This window comes from Yarrowia lipolytica, chromosome 1B (genome assembly GCF_001761485.1).
Source record: "Yarrowia lipolytica chromosome 1B, complete sequence".
NCBI classification, from domain to species: Eukaryota; Fungi; Ascomycota; class Dipodascomycetes; order Dipodascales; genus Yarrowia; species Yarrowia lipolytica.
This window is the reverse complement of record NC_090771.1, coordinates 2,743,748-2,762,321: the sequence shown is the minus strand read 5'-3', so window position 1 is coordinate 2,762,321 and position 18,574 is coordinate 2,743,748. Positions and strand designations below refer to the sequence as shown.

The window sequence follows — 18,574 nt, the reverse complement described above, 5'->3', positions numbered from 1 at the left end:
CTTATTGGAACTATGCACTTACTGGCTCTTTGCTCCGCGTATCAATCAATCAAATAGCACGGGCGTTTGGCTCTTAATGCCTCGATGGGACTCACTGGCTCTTGCTCCGGCTCACAGAATTTGGCGTTTGGCACTTATTGCTCTTCGGACTCACTGGCTCTTTGCTCTGACTGGATGAAAGAAACGAAAGGAAAAAAAACTAGGCGTTTGGCACTTATTGCTTCATGGACTTACTGGCTCTTTGCTCTTAGTTCTTTGAGGGCACTCTGGTTTTTGGCACTTATTGCCTCGTGGGACTTACCGGCTCTTCACTCTGGCTCCTGTATGCTCTGGCTCTAGTTCTGGCGTCTATGGCTCGGACTCTTGGCTCTGGCGTTGCAATCTGCTCTGCACTTTGGTGGCCATGGTTCTGGCGTCAATGGCTCGGACTCACAGCTCTATCCTGGCTTATGGCAGAGGCTCTTTTGACCACTTTTTCTCAAAGTGGCGTCTGTCAGTGCAGATCTTTGCTCTAGCGCGTCTCAGCTTGCTCGCGGCAGCTTCTCGGCTTGTACCTGGCCGTCTCTCGACAGTTGGCTCTTTGGGGCGGCGCTGGCATCGATGGCTCGGGCAACTTTGCTCAGGTAGGTAAACTAGGCGGCTCTTGTCGAAGTCGGTGGCTCTGCAGCTTGCTCAGCTGGCTGGCTCTTTGCTCTGGCGGCTGCACTGAATCAACAGGCTAGCTCTTTGCTCATGGCGTGTTTCAGCTCATGGCGCGTCCATCCTTAAATTTCTCAAAGGTATGACTCTTGGCTCAGGCGGCAATATGTACTCGCTAGGTTTTCACATCACGAAGCTCTCGCACATACACGCACTCTCGTCCAAACTCATACACGTTTTTCAGTGCGTCATTGCCTGGGGGGTGTCGTGACCGTGGCTCTTTACCGGGACTCAACGTGGGAATCTTTCACCCACAGTAGATGTGATTTTCATGCAGGGTACATTTAAAACCCCTGGGAGCGACCCAAACTCAAGCGGACTGTCTCGGTGGTCTGGCTAGCGAAGCCGCGTGTATGACACCTTCATGGATCAGTCCATCGTAGCATGTAGTTGTGAGAGGATAGGTTTGCTTCTCAGCTCCAGCTTTTCAGCGGGCTATACCACACCTTCCGTCCGTCTCACAGAAGTTACCAGATTCTTTGCAGGTGCGAGCTGCCCAGAGATCGGTCGCTTCTGCTGTTCTAGAGAGGGACTAGAGGGGCTTTATATATTCTTCTGGTGTCTAAACTAGGTTTGGAAAATGGCTGGAAGTGGCAAACAAATTGCCTGTCGTATGCAAGTCGCGTTTTTGAGTTGGCCCCAAGTGTCGCGTGCATGAATTCGAGAAGAGAGCCCAGTGATGTATTATGACAGGTGAAGAAGTGACCCAGTCGAGAGAAAAAGTATCACCATGTAAAATTCATCATGTTTTCTGTGTTTTTCAGCCTTTTTTCCACTCGAATCGACCTATTATTCACGTAGTGTGCCCCTACCAAAGTTCAGATCACGTACATATTAAAGTTCCGGAATGGGCAGAAAATCTTTCACGGATCACAGTGGAATACTGGAGAATATTCTAGGAGACAGATGTGTGTAGTAGATGCCCCAGAACGGCCGTATTTTTCTGTCGGATATAACTGGAGGCTGGTTCTTCTCTATTCTATGGCATTTTAATTTCTCTGATGCCCCAATACAAGTACAAGTACAAGCACCTGTAAAGCAATGGTGGAATCGGGCTGGTATGCACAGGGATAAAAGGGAAGGCTAAAGAATGCAGCTCGTATTTTGAACCAGTAGAAGTACAGCCCAGTATTCTCGTATCAAAATCATCATTCGTTAATATATACATCCCCTGTTTATATGTTATATCTGGTGTTGATTAGTAAACCAAAGAATGGCCCTTGTACTTGTACTTGGGGGTCATACCCTCCACCTTGACAGTGTCCTTCTTGACCTCCTTTCGCTTAGGGAAGCCCTTGAAAGACTCGGCGTAAACACCCACAGAATGGGCAATGAGCTTGGTGTTGACCAGCCATGCCTCGTACGAAGGGTTGCTCAGATCGTCACAGAGCTGGTGGTAGCAGGGGTCGTACCAGTCGCCAGCCTTACCTCCAAACTGCTCCACTTCCTCATCGGTCTTGACTCCCTCAGCTCCAGTAGCGATTCCTCCTCCGGGAATACCGTTATCAATGAACCCCACGTAGTCAGATCGACCATCAAAGGGAATAAACGTGTAGTTGAGACCCTCACGTTCGTAGAAGTCAATATACAGCTGCTTCAGCTCCTCGGAGCCCTCGGGGTTCTCCTTGTTGTTGGCATCGTAGATCTGGTACGCATAGTTGGGAGAGGCCATCATATCGTAGTCCATGAACAATCGGATCTGCTGGTTCTCCTCGGGTGTCAGGTTGTTGGCGTAATAGTTAGAACCGAGAAGCCCCTCCTCCTCAGCAGCCCACCAAGCAAATCGCACCTTGTTCTTGACCTTGAAGTTGGTCAGAGCAATAGCGGTCTCAAGCAGAGAGATAGTTCCAGATCCATCATCGTTAATACCAGGGCCCTCAGTGACAGAGTCAGAATGGGCTCCGAGACAAACCACGTTCTCAGGATCACCCTCAATGGTTTCAGCAAGAATGTTATAGGTCTTGACGGTCTTGACGTAACCATCCACGTAAGCTGAGCCCTCAAGATGACCCTTGTTGGCCAGATCCTCAATGTACTTGACTCCATCGTTGTTGGAAATACCAAAGGTGGCGACATGGTGCTCGTTGGGCTCTCCAAGAGTACCTGACACAGTGTTGTCTCCGGGCTCAGAGTCGTAAATCACACAAGCAATGGCTCCTCGCTTTCCAGCATTGGCACTCTTGTCGCCAAAGGGACAAGTTCCTCGTCGAACAAGAACAATGGTGCCCTTGACGTTCTCAAAGTCGTTCACATCACAGCCCTCGTTGAGAGCAACCGTGATATTTCCGTAGACAGGCTCTCGATCGGGGGTTCCGGGAGTCAGAGAGAACGGGGCACTTGACTTGGGCACCTCGCCTCCAATGACCAGTTTGCTCTCCAAAACGTTACCAGCAACAGCATCGAAGGGCTGCATGCTAAGATGGTAGTAGTTGAACTTCTTGAGACTGTCGATGATGTACTTGAGGGTCTTTCTGTGTCCCTCGGAGCCAATCACTCGGGTGGGGTGACCAAACTCGTTTTCGGACTTCTCCGCCAGCTTGAATAGGTGCTCCGCTCGGTGTCTGAGGCCTTTCTCGGAAATGTGTTTCTGCAGCTCTTCCGAAGTCACCAGGGGCTTTTCCTTGAGAAGAGCCATGGGGTTCTGTTCGGGAATGAAGGCGGCAGTCGCCAGAGAGGCTGCGGCAGCCAGAGAGAGAAACTTCATTTTGATGTTGTGTGTGAAGTGTGGTGATGTAGAAGGAGTCACAACAGTGGCTTGATAAGACGGCGTCATAGATCATGCATATGAGCCATTATACTTTCGAGACATGACCCAATTGGGACACTATCAGTGCGATAGAGTTCAGGAATGAACATGAGAGGCATATATTGTACGGGTGTAAATCTGATACAAGAGTTGGTCAAGGGCTGTTAAAAGTGGTATTAAAGGTTACGATCCGGTATAAATTTCATCGAGTACTCGTAACCTATGTTCCACCTCTTTTGAGCTATCTACAGTACTCTCTTATCCTAAACACGCAAAGTTAAACGTCAGGATACACACATTGTGTTTATATATGACGTCTTTATCTGAGAGGGGGATGATGTGCGGCAAAAAAATACTGTAGACGGGAAACAAATTTGTATGATTTTATGGGCGTGTTGATGAGTACAATATATGTGATTGCAGTACTTTGTAGTTGATGGTTAAGTTGTGATCTAGTTGACAGAAGTATGGTATGACGTAAATGACAGGTGGGCTCAATGAACAGCGTCCCAGTCTTTCAGGGCGTACAGTAGAATTATTATACATACAGATCAGAAAAGTCGGACCGCAAGTGTATTCTTTGGTACGTATTTTGTTTCGCAGGAATTGCAGCTATGCCCCGGAGATGGAAAATCACAGCTTGTCATAACCTCTGGCCCCCTGTAGCCCGGTTGAAAGATTGAGAGAGGCAAAGGAGCGCTGCTTATGAGATAATACAGTAATAGAACGAGTACAAGTACAAAGCTACTGTATTGTCACTATGGCATGATCGCAGCACTGGACTCAGATCGTTCATTCTTCATTACAAATACATTACAAGTTATATCCATGTCCCCTGCCCCAACCTGAACTAACCTCGCATCGCAGGAAATAGTGAGCACAGCAGCGGTAATGAAGGGCGTGGTCCATGTAACAGCGAGCATGATATGCGGCATGTGTATGGCCCATCTTTACACGAGAGAGGGTCTTGAATAGACTCCCTTTGACGGAGAGATCGGGATGTGGTCTGGTGGTGGGTGACCCAGGTGGCTTAATGCAACGAACACATCTGAGAAATACCAGTCCATAAGCATTGCCAAAGTACCGTGATTGCACTCGCTTGGACTGCCATTTTGAGTCCATATCCTGCTTTACACACGCGTATGCTACAGCGGTGACCCCCATTCTCTCTGCACCCAAGATGTAGAGCTTGTGGTAAACCGCAGACTGCGGAAAAGTTGATCGCGGAAAACTCAGAACCCATATCCCGGTTTATATATACCGGTGATTGCGGCTGGCTATCAACGACACTTGCTCCGGAACAGCGCATCTACTCTGTCATGGATACGTCAGCGGAGGGTTCAGGCTTGGTATCAGCGAGAGGCTCATTCGAGGGTTTGGATTCGGCGGCATTTTCTGTTTTGGCAGCGGGAAACTCGGACACAGAGTGGTCCTGGATCTCAGCCTTGGTCTCAGTCTTAGTCTCAGTCTTTTCCTCTCCACCAACCATACCTTGCAACGCGTCCTGGATTTTCTTTTCCAGGCTTTGATCAATAGCTCCATCAACATAGCCATCGACTTTGGTGTAGACTGAATCTTTGCCGCTGTTTCTGTTGATGGCTCCCTCGATCAGTGCCGCGCTCTTGCCTCGTCCTCGTGACAGGACCTGCGGTTGGCTCTCGATTTCCTTGTCCACGATCTCCTGGATCTGCTGTCGAATGTCGCCGTGTAGATCAGACTGTTTGAATTTGGCCAGGGCATCGCGTCGCATCTCATCGAACTTTCCCGACCGACGAAACTCCTCCACCAGCTTGCGCGCGTCCGTCATTGTAGCGTTTGTGTCGACTCCAACGTGTGATTCGAGATTGTCGGGTCTCGGAAGCTTGGTCGGAAATTCGGCACATTCTCATCAAACTTGAGGTAAAACCCTAGCCTTTCTTGGGACCTAAAACGAAAGGGCCAAAGTCTAACGGACATTATCTCAACGTGACTTGCACCAAGCCAGCCGCACACCGGATCTCAGGTCCACTTGTTCCGGCTCCAGGGTAACTCACGGGAAAACCCCCATGCCTAGCCGACAACTGCCAAGTCGTATCAATGAGGTTTGATGTACCCTCAAGCGCAGTGCAGGGTGGTTTTGCGTTGTGGTGGCACCCAAAGTCGACTACCATGGGTGGTCTCTGCTCAAACTATACCCAAAACACAAGCCGTACCACCAACTCAGAGCTTGGTGATACCCCTTTTCGATACTCGGTGGACATACCCGCGCCAGCCGCGCAAAACCCAACTGGTTTAACTTGCAAATAACCTCCTTGGCGGTTGCATGGACTCGGCGTGTCTGACGCAAGATTAGTCCCCAAAGGGCAATGTTGGACACGGTCGTATCCAGTAGTCGGATTCCAGACGCTCTCTCGGGAGCTATATACACATGTATATTTATAGGAGACGTGTCTCCCTTTGGTCTGGAGCTGCTCTGTAGCGATGTCTGATCCTGCCCCTCTTTCACGAACTCATACTTCCTACTCGCTGAGACGAACAGAAACAGCCTCGTCACTGAGACGAGAACTGTCCAACGTCCCCAGTGAGCCCGACATTAACGCTCCTATTGTCGATGGCACTGCAGAGTTTCCCGAGGAGTACACCATGGAGACCGAAACCGGTCTTGTGCCCCAGAGATCTCTTCGAGAACTTAGAGGAACAGACTCAGATGAGCTGGAGAAGGGAGACTCGTCGTCTGGAAGCGAAATTGAGTACGTCACCTTCACTGTCAATGACCCCGATAACCCCCAAAACTGGAACAACAAGACAAGATGGTTGTACACCCTCTGTGCCACACTCACCGTGGTCTGTGTGGCCTTCGGATCAGCTTGTCCTGCTGGAGCAGTCAATGTAATTGCTCGAGAACTCCATGTTGGTCCCGTTCCTGCTATTCTGTCGGTCTCAATGATGGTAATTGGCTTCATGCTGGGTCCTCTGCTGTGGTCTCCTCTCTCTGAACAGATTGGTCGACGACCCGTCTACGCCGTCACCATGCTCATCTACGTTATCTTCAACATCCCCTGTGCCCTCGCCAAGAACATTGGTACCATGCTTGTATGTCGATTCCTGTGTGGTGTCTTTGCTGCCTCTGGTCTCTCTAACGCTGGAGGAACCATTGCTGACCTGTGGAGCATTGATGAGCGAGGAAAGGCTATCGCTTTCTTTGCGGCTGCTCCTTACTGTGGACCTGTTCTGGGACCCATCGTGTCAGGATGGATCGCTGTGGGAACCGACAAGTTCGAGCTCGTCTTCTGGGTCAACATGGCGTTTGCTGGATTCACCACCATCGTCATTGCTCTTGTTCCCGAGACTTACGCTCCTGTGATTCTCAAGCACCGAGCCAAGAAGCTCCGAAAGGAAACAGGCAATTCCAATATCATGACTGAACAGGAGGCCAAGAAGGCTACCCTGTCTGATGTGATCAAGGAGGTGCTTCTGCGACCTCTCTATCTGTGTGCTACCGAGGTAATCCTCGATTTGATGAATCTCTACGTCGTTCTCATCTATGCTCTTCTGTACGCCTTCTTCTTTGCCTTTCCTGTCATCTTTGATGAGCTTTATGGCTACAACGACGGTATTGTTGGTCTCATGTTCATTCCCATTCTCATCGGTGCCGCATTTGCCCTATGTGTTACTCCTTGGTGTGAGAGCAAGTTCAAGGCCATCTGCAAGGTTCGAAAGCCAACTCCCGAAGACCGTCTTCTCGGAGCCCTCATCGGAGCCCCTTTTATTCCCATCTCACTGTTCATTCTCGGAGCCACCTCCTACAAGCATATCATCTGGGTCGGCCCCGCCTCTTCCGGAATCGCCTTCGGTTTCGGCATGGTACTGGTCTATTATGCCGTCAACAACTACATCATCGATTCGTACGCCAAATACGCAGCTTCGGCCCTTGCAGCCAAAGTATTTGTGCGGTCTGGAGGAGGAGCTGCTTTCCCTCTGTTTACTACCCAGATGTACAAAGCCATGGGCCTGCAATGGGCCTCGTGGATGCTGGCCTTTGTAGCTCTTGCCATGGTCGCTATCCCATATGCCTTTTTCTTCTTTGGAGCCCGTCTTCGAGCTCGGTTTGTCAAGGTAAACTACACCGAATAACTTATATATCTCCTCCCCTCACTAATGATAATAACACACCCTGAACAACCATACCAACAGTAATGAGAAGCTAATAGAACGTAGCTCACAGTAGAACATGTAACGCCATCACGCGATTGCTGTAGACTTCCCGTTTGGGTCTTAATTACAACAATACATGTGAATATGGACATAAATTGGTTTCCCGACTCGGACTGGACGGATTTCGGCCGGAATACATGTTGTTTATCCGAGACATCAAGTGATGTGGAAAGCAAAAAGTGGGTGAGTGCGAACGAAGGTAGGGGGACCTACAGCTATGGCAGAGTGGGCTGATACAATAGAAATAGGGCGAAGACAGCCAAACAAAACAAAAAAAACAGGTTGGAAAAATAACACCAACAAGCAAACAAACATAAATCATCGCCATTCAAACGTCGCTCATTAAACTCCACCACACGTCTGCATCTTTAGCGATAACGGTATTCTAATAGCCGAGGCTGGGTCTTAAAGATTGGCTAAATTTGCCGGTGCGCTACGTACATTACACACAGTAGGCTACAAGTTCTTGTACTGTACTGCACTTATAGGTGAAAGGTACTTGTACATGTAGCTAGCCTATAAATGTTCAAAGTCGTTTGCACAGTATGAATGGCTCAAAGACATCATTCCTGGAGAGCACATTTTGTGGTCTTTCAAACATAGTAGTACAAACCACGTGTATCGGTCAACACTACGAAGCAGCATCATAAAATACGACTGCTGAATAATCACAAGAGAAACGCGCCCATCACTTCTTCGTCATCCCAAGCACAAGGCTGCTCACACCCTCACTAATGAAACTAAGACATATCGAACTGACAAATATACGGCTAGAGTGCAGGATAGCTGCAAGGGGAAGGTAGTCAGCCGGGTAACACTTGGGCTTCCATCTGATACGATGCTGTCACGTGCGTATCTGAGGAGGAAATTACAGGTTTTGTTGGGATTGTTTATTTAGCAGCAATGGCAAGGTAGGTTTGGCGACAAGGGGCGAGTCTGAATCCAATTTGCCGCTATCAATTGAGTCAGAGGGGGTCGTAGTTACTGACCCTAATTACAGCTGTACATTGATTGTACAGTGTGATTATGAATGAAAGCAATATATCGATGGCCACTGTGACTACAGTGACATAGCAAGAAGGCATTTCATGGGAACAAAATCAGACACACGAATAACCGGATTCTACAAGCAGCTATAAACCCTTATCCCGTCTGCACCCCAGCATCATCTCAATAACCCACTATCATAAATTAGTCACGTCCTACATTAACTCGTACCTTAAAGTTAACCCTTCCACACACACCGCCACCACTACACGTATATTTACACGCACTCTTGTACCACACACTACACACCACACACAATGTCCTTCAACTTCAACGATTCTCTCAACAGTCTGTCCACCACCTTCTCCCCATGGGCCAAGCGAACCCAGCGAATGGTCCAGGAGAAGCTCGGCAACGTGGAGGACGTGACCGAGCTCCCCCAGGAGTACCTGGAGCTGGAGGCTCGAGTTGACGCTCTCAAGATTGTCCACCAGAAGCTGCTCGCCGTCACCTCTAACTACGAAAACGAGGGCTACGACTACCCTCCCAACCTGCGGGAGTCCCTGTCTGACCTGTCTAAGACCATCACCGAGAAGGTGCAGGGTCTGTCCCAGGTGTCTTCTGCTGCCGAGGCCCAGTCTGTGCTCACCACCCCCGGCTCCAAGAAGGACCCCAAGACCATGAACCATGCTCTTGGCCGAGCTGCTCTTGGTGGTGTTGCTGCCCTCAAGGAGGCCGGTGCCGACTCTGACGACCCCCTGTCCGAGTCTCTCCAGAAGTACGCCATTGCCGAGGAGAAGATTGGTGAGGGCCGACTGTCCCAGGATACCCTGATCGCCAACAAGTTCAACGCCGCCTTCCACACCACCCTCAACACCTCGCTGCAGTTTGCCGCCAAGGCCCGAGCTAACGTGCGAAACGCCCGTCTGACTCTGGACGCCGTCAAGGCCTCCGCCAAGGCAGCCAAGCCTGAGCAGCAGGGAGCCGCTCGAGCTGAGGTCGAGCAGGCTGAGGACGAGTTTGTCGCTGCAACTGAGGAGGCTGTTGGTGTCATGAAGAACGCTCTGGACACTCCCGAGCCCCTGCGAAACCTGGTTGAGCTCGTGTCCGCACAGTTGGCCTACCACAAGCTCGCCTACGAGACTCTCAAGGACCTGCTTCCTGAAGTCGAGGAGCTTCAGACCACCCAGGAGACCAAGTACCGGGAGTCTCGAGAGGCTGCCATTAACTAAGGAGGGATAATTAGATGACAACAAAAATAATGAAAAGTGTTTGATGAGTTATGTTAGATGAAGTAGTAGCCTAATTAGTTGTGTACAATAGTTACATACTTGTAGTGGGAATCCACGTGACCAATGGATTGGCATGTCTGATACTTCAGCGACCCAGCCAATAACTCGTCGCTACGTGTACATATCGCGATTTTATTGTCATGCACGATTCACTCGAAGACTTACATTGTGGAAGCATGGAACACCAGGGAAGATATATAAGTTCAACGGCTATGGGCGATCTTAGCAGTGTGTAGACAAGTCTGAAATTGCAAAGCAATACTTCTGCTATACCTTCATATGAATGCGTACGCTGTACGATTCAGTAGCTACTGTACTGTACATACAATACTAGTACAGGTATCGTACTATGTAGCTGGCTGTATGGCTTCTCATTTGGCGACACATAGTGGTACAGACACATAAAGGTCATTGTCCATTCAAATGAACATTAATCATTATATTACATCTATAGTTATTCGTACTCCTTTTCCTCTGAGCCCTACTCTTCATGCTCGTCCTCTTCCTCTTCATCATCTCCAACGTACTCCACCTGCCACTCGGCAGAAATGTCCCATCGAGAACCAGGAGCGTTCTTAGACACGTACTTGACAAACTTGAGAATGCCCTTGTCTCGGACAAAGATGTTGAGGGTGTTCCACGAGGCCTGGGAGGTCAGAAGAACGGGATCGTCTTCATCTTCATCCTCATCTTCCTCATCGCCCTCTCCTTCACCAGCCTCTTTGGCTTTGGCTCCTCGGTATACAGCCGGGTCGTCATCGGCATCTTCGTCAACAGCCATACACAGCTCGTATCCACCATACTCGCCGTCTTCCCAGCCCTTAGTGGGGGTCAGGCACAAAGTGGCTTCTAGAGCAATGTCAGACTCGTCTTGGGCAGTGGCCAGAGTGAAGTCAAAGCCAGGTCGGAATCGTCGAGCAATGATGTTCTCGGACTTTAGAGCCAGAGAAGAAATCCGCGAGATCCATCGTCGCAGAGCTGAAGATTTGAACAGGGCAGCAACCTCCGAAACCTTGGAAGTAGCTGCTTTGTCAGTGTCCTTGAGTCCAGAGAGAATCGTTTCAGAGTATTCGAAGCCTCCATTCTCGTCAGGCCGAACTGTAACCTCTTCTTCTCCGACCTCAGGCTCCTTATCGGCCTCCTCAGAGCCATCCAGGTACATGTATCGGGCCTTGTGAGGAGGTCGAGCGAGCTTCCAGGGTAGTACAATCTCCTCAGACACCTGGGGCATCTCCTTGGGAGGTCTAGAGTCCTCGGCATCAATTGTTTTCTTCAGAACACCCACGTACTCGCTGTTGAGGAAATCCTTGATCTCGAGCTGCGAGTTGGTGCAAAACAAATCGTTGAGCTGCTTGACGGTCTTGATTGTCAGCAGATGCGGATTGAGGTACTTGCTGAGGTACTTGACGTCGTCGTCAGACAGAAACAGATCGTCATCGTCCTTGGGACCCTCCTTGAGATGAGCAAACTCGTCCTCGGGAACCTGACCGGGAGTTCGTTTGGGGAAGTCGTGTTCTCGAAGACTCTTGCTGGTCAATTGCTTCAGAGAAGACAGGGCTTCCGTTTCCTCCTTCTCGCCCTCAATATATCCCTCCTCTCCAACATCGGGAATATGGAACCAGCCAGAAATACTCATTCGGGGCTTATCAACGTACACCTCCTCGACATCGTGGAACGAGAGACCGGGCTGGATCTTGAATAGAGCCATCTGGTTCCAAGCAGGGGGAATAGAAACGGTCCAGTCGGAAGCAGGCACATTGGGTCGAATAGTGGGGAACAGTCGAAGAGCTCCTCCCCATCGAGGGTTCCATGGCTCGTCGGGATCAGGCAAGTAAAGAATGTACGAGATTCGTCGGGTACCAATGACATCATCGTGGTTGAGCAAGTGGCAGCTCTTCTGGTAAACGTTAATGCTCATATCCTGCTTCGAACCAGACAGATGACCGGCTCCGGTGATGTAGGACATGAAGTGACGGAACTCTCGAGAGTACATGGCATTTCGGAGCTTGAAGAGCGAGGGCAAGGTACCCAGCTCCTCTTCGCTGAGACCAGATAGGTTGGCCAGGTCTCCGGTCTGAAACACCTTGTAGATATCGGTTTCCTTTCGGGTGAAATGTACTCCTTCCATGATTTCCTTTCGCACGCTTCTCAACAGCTCATCGTCAATCAGCTGGGGGATAACTCCGTGCTTGTAGGGTCCCGACTCAGCAATCTGTGTCTTGAGCTCATCCTGAGAGGTCTGGTCAAGCAGTCCCTTGTGGAAGCATTTTTCAACGTCGTCAATGTGAGCACGCTTGGCGTCGGGCAGACCGGTTTCCTCGGGAGCTCGTTTGGTGTCGGTCATGACGGGTACTGCGTTTGTTGTATCGAAGGATTATTTTTTCTGGAAAAAAAGAGACTTGAATTTTAATACCAGATCATGCATGTAGATAATCAGACCACGGGTATATAGCATGTACTTACAGTACATACGATACATTGCAAGTGGTGTGGTTTTTACAGAACAAGTGGACAAAAGAAGCGAAAAAGGGTGACTCTGTCAAAAAAAACCATTATTCAACAACATTAGTCATATCCTATTGGTTGGCGTATTTCACACACAAGATGCTCTGTTCATAATGGCTTGGTACCAGGTATCGGAAATGCTTACTTCTACAGTAGTGTTGCGGAAGTTTACAACTCGCTCAAGTAAGCAAACTTCTCTTGGACAGCAATTTTGAAGGATATCAAGCAACATCGACGATGTCTCTGTGAAAGCGCTTGCCTCTATTTTTATATACCGTACGCATTGTACGTGGTTCCAGTTTTGTGCCAACAAGAGCTGGAATGGAAAACGTTGAGCTTCAAAGTATGTCACAACAAAATCAATCTACAGTACCTACCTACTGTACTTGTGGGCTATAAAAACGGACGACTCTCTGCTGCATAATCGGAAACATTTGCCTCTGAGAATTCTACTGCAAGTTACAGTAAGAGCCGCCTGATTTGTCTTACGATCTTACTCATACGCTAGATTTAACTCTGTCACAATAAATTATGCGAAATACATTTTTTGGGTACTTATTTTACAAACAAGTGGGTTGCTTAGGCAATGAGCTCAACGACACCACCAGCGGCCTTGATCTTCTTCTCAGCGATCTCGGAGACGAATCGAGCCTTGACGATGACAGGGACGTTGGGGAGCTTACCCTTACCGAGGACCTTGCCGTAACCGTGAGCGAGAGTGTCGATGACGGGGGCAGCGGACTCGGAGGCAGAAGAGAGGTACTTGTCTCGGTTCTCAGCGGGAACAAGGGCCCACAGGTTCTCGACGTTGACGACGGGCTTCCAGAAGTGGTTAGGCTGCTTGTGGAAGTATCGCATACCGACCTTACCGAAGTAACCAGGATGGTACTTATCCATGTTAGTTCGGTGGTGGTGCTGACCACCAGCCATACCTCGTCCACCAGGGGACTTTCGGTGCTTACCGATTCGACCGTAACCGGCTGTATGTTAGTAATGTGTTTCTCTGCGCAAAAGGGTATCTGCAAAAGTGCTTGAAGGATGTGGTTTCCTGCCAAGTACAGGTGGTTGGATGGAGTCATACAATCCGTCTGATGCTGATAAATGTGTGCATAAATAACGAGTTATGATAGCCATGACGCTCGCTCTGCATCTCAGACCTTCTTGTCCAAAAAGAATGTTTGTACATCCCTTCCCGACAATCAGTCTCTTTCCTCCTCCTCCAACCTCTGTACCCAGCAGGATATTTGATATCAACTGCTTTAATTATGCCAGTCGATATCGCCACACCATTCGCACTAGTTTCGTTTCTCAATACTTACCGGAAACGTGGCCTCTGTGCTTTCGGGTCTTGCTGAATCTGGTAGGCATGGCGATATGTGTTGTTCAGTGAAGAAGTTGAGACGTGCAGATATTTTTGGTTATTTGGGACCACCCAGCGACGGTAGAGTTTTCACATCCCAATCGGGATGTGACTGTGTTTTCCTTTTGGGATAAATCATGTGATATAACCTTAATCTATAACGTTACAGAAACATTAGATGAGACCAACAGGTCTCAGCTGACAGAATGAGGGGTATGCAACTATCAAGAGCAATCTCGAATGGCTGAGATTTTCAATTTCAGACCAGAGTAATCGGAAGCTGTTTTAGTTGTTCAGTTATTGGAATCAAAGTACGACCTCAACTACACCTTCAAATAGACCCAATTTGAGTTATAAACTAAATCTAACTATATTAGTTGACCCGTTAAATAAGCCCCATATACAGTAATATCTAATTATAAAAAATATAAAATTAAAATAAAAAACACACGTTATATTACAAGTATGTACTGTAGTATACGAGCACACCACACGCACACCTCACTACAGTATGACTCTCATTATTAAAATATGTTAGCTATAAATATACAACGGAGCTAAACCCGCTGCCTCTTGGTATCGCGGGAAACTGGACTTGCGGCACGCTTGGTCTTTTCACAAATGTCCTCCTCACTGACCTCCAGAATGGCTACCGAAGTGATTCGAGACTCGAACGCAATATCAAAGAGCAGACGGCCTCGAGACGCGATAGACGGCTGCGAAATGTCAAACACTCGCACATGACGATCAAGACCAGCAACCACGGTCAGATCCAGACCCGAGGCCCGGGACTCATACTGAACCCCCCCTACAAACCGACCCATAGAGGGCTGAAGAGGAGCTGTGGTACGGCTAGTCTGTAGATGAGGAGGCATGAATCTGTCCACAATCTCTGAGGAGCCGCCCAGAATGCCTGGTGCAAACAACTCTTCCGTATCACTCTCACGAACCGTCAGCTCTTCTTCGTCTTCGTCTTCTTCTTCCTCCTCTTCCTCGCCCTCATTAGGTAAATGGACGCTGGAGAGGGTGTTGAAGTACATGAGAGACTGCTCATCGTCATCGCACCACAGCTCTCGGAAGAAATCAGAGTCCCGAGAAGCACGCAACGAAGCAGAGGGATTGGCGATCAAATCGTCCGTGTCACGAGTCCAGGCTTGCCCTGAAGCTGTCTCTGGTCGTCTAATCGTCTGTAGATCACGGGCAAGAGTAAGAGGAGACCATCTCTGGTGTCGTCTTACAAGAGGACCCTGCCCGAACGAAGAGTATGACAGATTTCCTGGGGCTGCTCGGATCATTCTGAGACGCCGCTCTTCGCGTCTCAGTTCACGTGACGCTTCCCGGCGTGCTCGATCTTCTCCTCCTGTAGTTATCTGGATACGAGGACGCGATAATCCTAATACTCGCTCAAAGTACCGTCTATCGAACGGAGGCCGTCGAGGGGCTTCATCGGAATGGGTATCATCGTTGAGCACGTAGTGGTCTGTGTTGTCTGCATCAGGATCCGGTTCCGTACTCTGGTTCTGGTTCTGAAGTTGTTGCTGTCGAGTATGCTGTCTTCTTCGCATCAGCAACTCGCCCCACAGCGCACTTTGCAGATTATCCCCTCGGGAAATGGATGTGGACGGAATGGGCTCTGTCTGAGGCACTCGGGGGTCCTGGCGCGTTGCTGGACTAAAGAAATCTGCCAGAAAAACACTCCCTTCAGGCATACACACCTTGTGACGCACCTGGCCGTCATAATCCACCAACGACACCTGGTTCTGCGAGTTGGCCACGTAGAAGGCGTCTCCGCCTAACGAGTGGTTCATGTGGAGATGTGTGAGTGGATAGTCGCCAACCTGGATTTTCCGGACCGGCCGGGCAGAAACATTTGTCTGGTAAATGTAGGCGTCTCCATATCGTGACACCGCCACCAACGAGTAGCCTGGCTCGGCATTATCGCTTGTCCCACGCACATTAGTGAATCTCACGTCTGAAATCCAAATGTACTCTTCCTTGCTCGATCGCCACAGGTTCCTGCGGTTGGTCCGGATGATGGCCACCTCCAGAACTCTCTGTGGTCCTCCAAAAGCGACTACTCCTCGCTGAGTAGGGTGGGGGCGTAACACAGACACTGCATCGCCCAGGTGATGTGTGCTGAGCAGTTCGTCGCTCGTCTGTGTCTGGTCCAGCTTGCATTCCCTCACCGTCACCATGCCTCCAGTGGTGCATGTATAGAGCAGATTGTGTGCATAATCAATGGACGCGAACAGCTCTGAGGGGTGAAATACCTCTCTGTGGGCAGGGTAAAGCCTTCTCGGTGTGCCCATCTCCACGTCCAGCACCTCCACACTTCCATCCCTCCGCCCGAGAGCAACGTACTGTCTCTGGTCGTAAATCACCTTGGATACGTGCACCGCGCTACCTTCACTGAACCCCACGTCACGTACCTTGTGGTCACCCGTGGCGAGACTGACCTTGACTTCTTTGAGTAACCCGCTGTTTTCCAGGCACACCAGTAGCTTCATAGCAGGTTGAGGAAACTGATGCAGGGGTGTGGTTGTTCTTGTGATGTTTTGTCTTGAGTTCGTTATAGCGTTGTGTGCTGTTAATCTTGCAAGGTTGCGCGAGCTGGCTGTGTGCTGTGTGTATATATACTCGGCACGTTTTCCTTCCCTGTCTTGTGTCGTGTTGGGCAAGCTGTGTAGTCCAGAGACAAGTCTGTTTCGGTTATCCAGTATCAGGTATGTACTGTAGCTCCATGCACTCTGGGAGCTGAGGTTTAGAACCGGATTTTAATGTTGGGACATGCTCAAACTGACGGGGTTTTGGTAACCCAAATAAGCCTGTTGTTTTAAGAGACGTTTTAACAGTCACAGAAATGGAGAGCAGTATATGTATGTTGCAGGAATGTGTCTGGGTGGTGTTTGTTTTTTTTTTTCTTCTTTCGAGTCATGTGTTTTTATAGAATAACACTTACATAAATTCCTTCTCTTTTTTATACAGCGATATTACCACTCTCTAAGCTGCCTCGCTGCTGCCATTGCATCTGGCTGTGCATATTTTAATATGCATAATCGTTGCAAACCTCCATCACCATACTGTCAGCATCCAACATGAACCCCCCGGAAGGCATCATTATTCCGCCACCGGAGATCAAGGCCAAGATCGAGCGGACAGCCGAGTTTGTCGCCAAAAATGGTATTGCATTCGAGCACCGGATCCGGGAAAAGGAAGGATCCAACGCCCTCTTCTCCTTCCTCAATAATGACGACCATTATCATCTATACTACCAGTGGCGATGTGACGAGTACGCCAGCGGACGAACACGCGAGACAGACGCTAATACAGCTCAGCTCAAGCCCAAAGACACGTCTGATCATCTAATAGAACCACCTGCCTTCGAGTTCCACACAGTGCTTCCACCAATGTCGGCAGTGGATCACGAGGTCATCCACACCACTGCCCAACACACAGCCGAGTACGGGCCGTCGTTTTCTATGCTGCTTGCGAAAAATGAGGCTAGAAACCCCCAGTACGAGTTTCTCAAGCCCTCACACTCGCTGCACAAATTTTACCAGCTGTTGGTGGAACAGTATCTCAAGGTAGGTCAGGCATTAGATGCTGGTTTCTCGGCGCTTCCTGAAAGTACACGGACCAACATTGAGGCTGCTGTCAAGGACAAGTTCTACGCTCTGGGTCTAGCCAAGAGGCGTGCCGAGTGGATCTCCCACACTGAGCAGAAGAACCAAAGGGCCATCGAAGAGGCAGAAAGAGAACGGATTGCATTTGCAGAAATCGACTGGCATGACTTTGTGGTTGCAGAAACCATTGTATTTTCCGACAAGGACAAGACTGGGGAGCTCCCAGCTCCCCTTACTCTTGCTCAGCTGCAGTTCTCTTCACTGGAGCAGCGATCGCGAGGTCTGAAGCTGGAATACGCTCCCAACAGTGACGACGACGACGAAGAAGAGAATAAGGAGATTGTCACCAAGGGTAAGATGGAAGTCAAGGAGGACGCCAAGGAGGAGGCCAAGGAGGACGCCAAGGAGGGGAGTACAGAGGTGGTGGTCAAGGAGGAACCAAAAGTGTACTCTGCTCCTTCTAACATGAAAATTCGACCTGCTGGAACGTCCAAGCTCAATAAACTCAAGAATAGCTCTCCTGCTACAGTTGTTACTCCCTCTGGAGAGGTGGTTCCTGAGTCTTCGTATGATTCCCACATGCGAGTGTACACTTTGGACCCCAATTGGAAGGCTCAGAAGGACCTGGCGGACTCCCGTGCACAGTCTACTAACCTGGCCACCAGTGGAGTCACCCATAACATGAAGCGAATGGCTGAGGCCAAGCAAGGAGACGGCGGACGGCCCACCAAGAAGCCTGTAGTTGCGTGGGATGGACGTGCTGGATCTAGTGCTGCAGCCCAGGAGGAGGCTATGAGAAGGGCACCCAGCAAGGAGGAGCAGGCCAAGCAGAAGAAGGAGCGTCTGGCCAAGGAACGTGCCATTGGACCTGGACGATAAAAGGAGATACGGGTATAAGGATATAATTAGTCGGATATAAATCGCATTTGTATATTATTCTTATGAGACCATGTACTTGTAGGTCGATTTGCCTAAGGTATTAGTCGTTGAATAGCTTATCCAAGCACATACAGTACTCGCAGCTTCTACTGTAGCTACGTTGTAGGTATGAAGAGCCAAATGAAAAAACTCTTGCGAAAATTTTCGTCAATAGCCTGTTGTATAGCACGAAAAAAGGCACGTGTATCTTCGTTACCTATTCAAGAAGCTATAGGCGGCACGTAACCGA

At 49.4% G+C, this 18,574-nt stretch overlaps 9 protein-coding genes across 9 annotated transcripts; 4 read left to right on the top strand and 5 right to left on the bottom strand.

Moving 5' to 3' along the window:
* Positions 1–84: 84 nt before the first annotated feature.
* Positions 85–987, top strand: YALI1_B27615g (uncharacterized protein; the record flags this gene model as incomplete). The annotated part of the gene is made up of 4 exons (XM_068282137.1): positions 85–290; positions 340–623; positions 677–737; positions 780–987. The coding sequence occupies 4 exons, from the start codon at positions 85–87 to the stop codon at positions 985–987; spliced, it is 759 nt and encodes a 252-aa protein (XP_068138238.1).
* A 910-nt stretch (positions 988–1,897) lies between these two features.
* On the bottom strand, positions 1,898–3,472 carry YALI1_B27588g (uncharacterized protein; the record flags this gene model as incomplete). The annotated part of the gene is made up of 1 exon (XM_501170.3): positions 1,898–3,472. The coding sequence occupies one exon, from the start codon at positions 3,470–3,472 to the stop codon at positions 1,898–1,900; it is 1,575 nt and encodes a 524-aa protein (XP_501170.3).
* A 1,282-nt stretch (positions 3,473–4,754) lies between these two features.
* YALI1_B27570g (uncharacterized protein) lies at positions 4,755–5,252 on the bottom strand (the record flags this gene model as incomplete). Its single annotated transcript, XM_501169.1, has 1 exon — positions 4,755–5,252. One exon carries the CDS (start codon positions 5,250–5,252, stop codon positions 4,755–4,757), a length of 498 nt encoding a protein of 165 aa, XP_501169.1.
* Positions 5,253–5,905: 653 nt separating this feature from the next.
* On the top strand, positions 5,906–7,558 carry YALI1_B27564g (uncharacterized protein; the record flags this gene model as incomplete). Its single annotated transcript, XM_501168.3, has 1 exon — positions 5,906–7,558. The coding sequence occupies one exon, from the start codon at positions 5,906–5,908 to the stop codon at positions 7,556–7,558; it is 1,653 nt and encodes a 550-aa protein (XP_501168.1).
* A 1,385-nt stretch (positions 7,559–8,943) lies between these two features.
* Positions 8,944–9,858, top strand: YALI1_B27534g (uncharacterized protein; the record flags this gene model as incomplete). Its single annotated transcript, XM_501167.1, has 1 exon — positions 8,944–9,858. The coding sequence occupies one exon, from the start codon at positions 8,944–8,946 to the stop codon at positions 9,856–9,858; it is 915 nt and encodes a 304-aa protein (XP_501167.1).
* A 541-nt stretch (positions 9,859–10,399) lies between these two features.
* YALI1_B27500g (uncharacterized protein) lies at positions 10,400–12,262 on the bottom strand (the record flags this gene model as incomplete). Its single annotated transcript, XM_501166.3, has 1 exon — positions 10,400–12,262. One exon carries the CDS (start codon positions 12,260–12,262, stop codon positions 10,400–10,402), a length of 1,863 nt encoding a protein of 620 aa, XP_501166.3.
* A 740-nt stretch (positions 12,263–13,002) lies between these two features.
* Positions 13,003–13,791, bottom strand: YALI1_B27485g (60S ribosomal protein uL15; the record flags this gene model as incomplete). Its single annotated transcript, XM_501165.3, has 2 exons — positions 13,003–13,403; positions 13,743–13,791. The coding sequence occupies 2 exons, from the start codon at positions 13,789–13,791 to the stop codon at positions 13,003–13,005; spliced, it is 450 nt and encodes a 149-aa protein (XP_501165.1).
* A 549-nt stretch (positions 13,792–14,340) lies between these two features.
* Positions 14,341–16,290, bottom strand: YALI1_B27460g (uncharacterized protein; the record flags this gene model as incomplete). Its single annotated transcript, XM_501164.3, has 1 exon — positions 14,341–16,290. One exon carries the CDS (start codon positions 16,288–16,290, stop codon positions 14,341–14,343), a length of 1,950 nt encoding a protein of 649 aa, XP_501164.3.
* Positions 16,291–16,878: 588 nt separating this feature from the next.
* On the top strand, positions 16,879–18,285 carry YALI1_B27454g (uncharacterized protein; the record flags this gene model as incomplete). Its single annotated transcript, XM_501163.3, has 1 exon — positions 16,879–18,285. The coding sequence occupies one exon, from the start codon at positions 16,879–16,881 to the stop codon at positions 18,283–18,285; it is 1,407 nt and encodes a 468-aa protein (XP_501163.3).
* Positions 18,286–18,574: the final 289 nt, after the last annotated feature.